Source organism: Gavialis gangeticus, unplaced genomic scaffold, assembly GCF_001723915.1.
Source record: "Gavialis gangeticus isolate Ggan-Ray unplaced genomic scaffold, GavGan_comp1, whole genome shotgun sequence".
Classification (NCBI taxonomy): domain Eukaryota; kingdom Metazoa; phylum Chordata; order Crocodylia; family Gavialidae; genus Gavialis; species Gavialis gangeticus.
The window spans coordinates 2400869-2402175 of record NW_017728973.1 but is presented as its reverse complement, the minus strand read 5'-3'; the positions used below and the strand labels follow the sequence as shown (position 1 = coordinate 2402175).

The window sequence follows — 1307 nt, the reverse complement described above, 5'->3', positions numbered from 1 at the left end:
TCCAAGGGGACACATTTCAGCAGATTAGCAGGCGTTCTGGAGCGAACAATGGGAGCTATTTGAAGCAAGCCCACTAGAGAGAGGACAAAGGGAATTGTGTTGTGGCCAGTTAACATGTTTTTAACCTCATTCAGGTTTGCCATTGGCCATTCCCACACAACTGCCTCATGCAAAGGGTTGTTTTCACTGAAATGTCGCAGCTTTGCCAGCTGGCAAAACAAAAGACACAGTGTGTTGTCACTCCGAGGGCTTCAGGGTCACAGCTAAAATATGTGCTACTTGCTTCCATTTGTAATTTTGCTACCAACTAGATTCAATCCAGGACATCAGTAACGGGACACATATGCCCCTGGTGTAACTCCAAAGTTAAGAGGTGCATCAAGAATCAATAAGGCCCAATACGGTTAGACGCTGCTTAAAAGAGGTGCTGGGGAGTCACCAGGTAGCAGAGAAGTGAGTTATCTGAGTGTGCAAATCCTGAGCTGGAAGTGTAACGAGCTCACATCCAGGGCCTGGCTGTTACAGAAAGTCCATTTCAGGGGCTGGCAAGCATCTGCTATCATCTCCCATCTAAGTGCTGGCTTCAGTCTGGGTGGAACTTCTCTTCAGTGCCTGGTGAGAAGCTACCAAGACCCCTTCTTCATGCTCGTCCCACCAACATGGGCGAGGATTCGAGCTCAGCTTGGAGCACCCATGGAAGGATGTTATGCTGGGTCCTCACTCGGGTGCAGCCTTCTGCTGCTGTAGTCATGGCTCACCCTCAAAGTCAGCCCTGTGGCATGCACGTGGCATCTGAATATGTCTCAACATCTGACTGTAAAAGTGGAGCTCTGCTCAGCACACCCTGCCCCCCTTGAGACATAGAAGCACATCCTGAAGATGCCCTCTGTTTTATAAGAGGAAAAGGAATTTGCTCTGAAAAGGAAAAAAAACCCATTCATTTCACTAATGCAATTTTCCTTTTAGTCAGTACATGCTGCTACTGGGGGGCCATGAGCTGACAATAAGCACATTTCAAAAGATATCTGCGACCTACCTCATAGCTGCACTGTGCTGGAGATTTCTTATTCTGTTCCTCCAATATTTGATGCAGGATCAGGAGGATGGATTTACATCACAGGCCTTGAGGGGGAATTCACGTTTTGGAAGACTAGAAAGGTGCCAGTGCGCAGTGTCCGTTTCAGAGTGGGATTACGGTTCACCCATTCCAAATACAGCAAAGAAAATGGTGGGGGCGATCCCATGCAGCAAGAGCTTTGGGATGGGATAGCTGACCCAGTAGCTTCCTCTCTAGTTTCCATCATTTT

The 1307-nt window shown here is 48.0% G+C and overlaps 1 protein-coding gene across 1 annotated transcript in view; it reads right to left on the bottom strand.

Annotated features, from left to right (window-relative positions):
- The window catches only part of DNAJC7 (DnaJ heat shock protein family (Hsp40) member C7), a 45868-nt gene extending 44811 nt beyond the window's left edge, over positions 1-1057 (bottom strand). Inside the window, exon 1 of the mRNA XM_019506252.1 lies at positions 1037-1057. Within this exon, the coding sequence (XP_019361797.1) occupies positions 1037-1041 (5 nt within the window). The 5' untranslated portion in view covers positions 1042-1057. The remainder of the gene's footprint in view (positions 1-1036) is intronic.
- Positions 1058-1307: the final 250 nt, after the last annotated feature.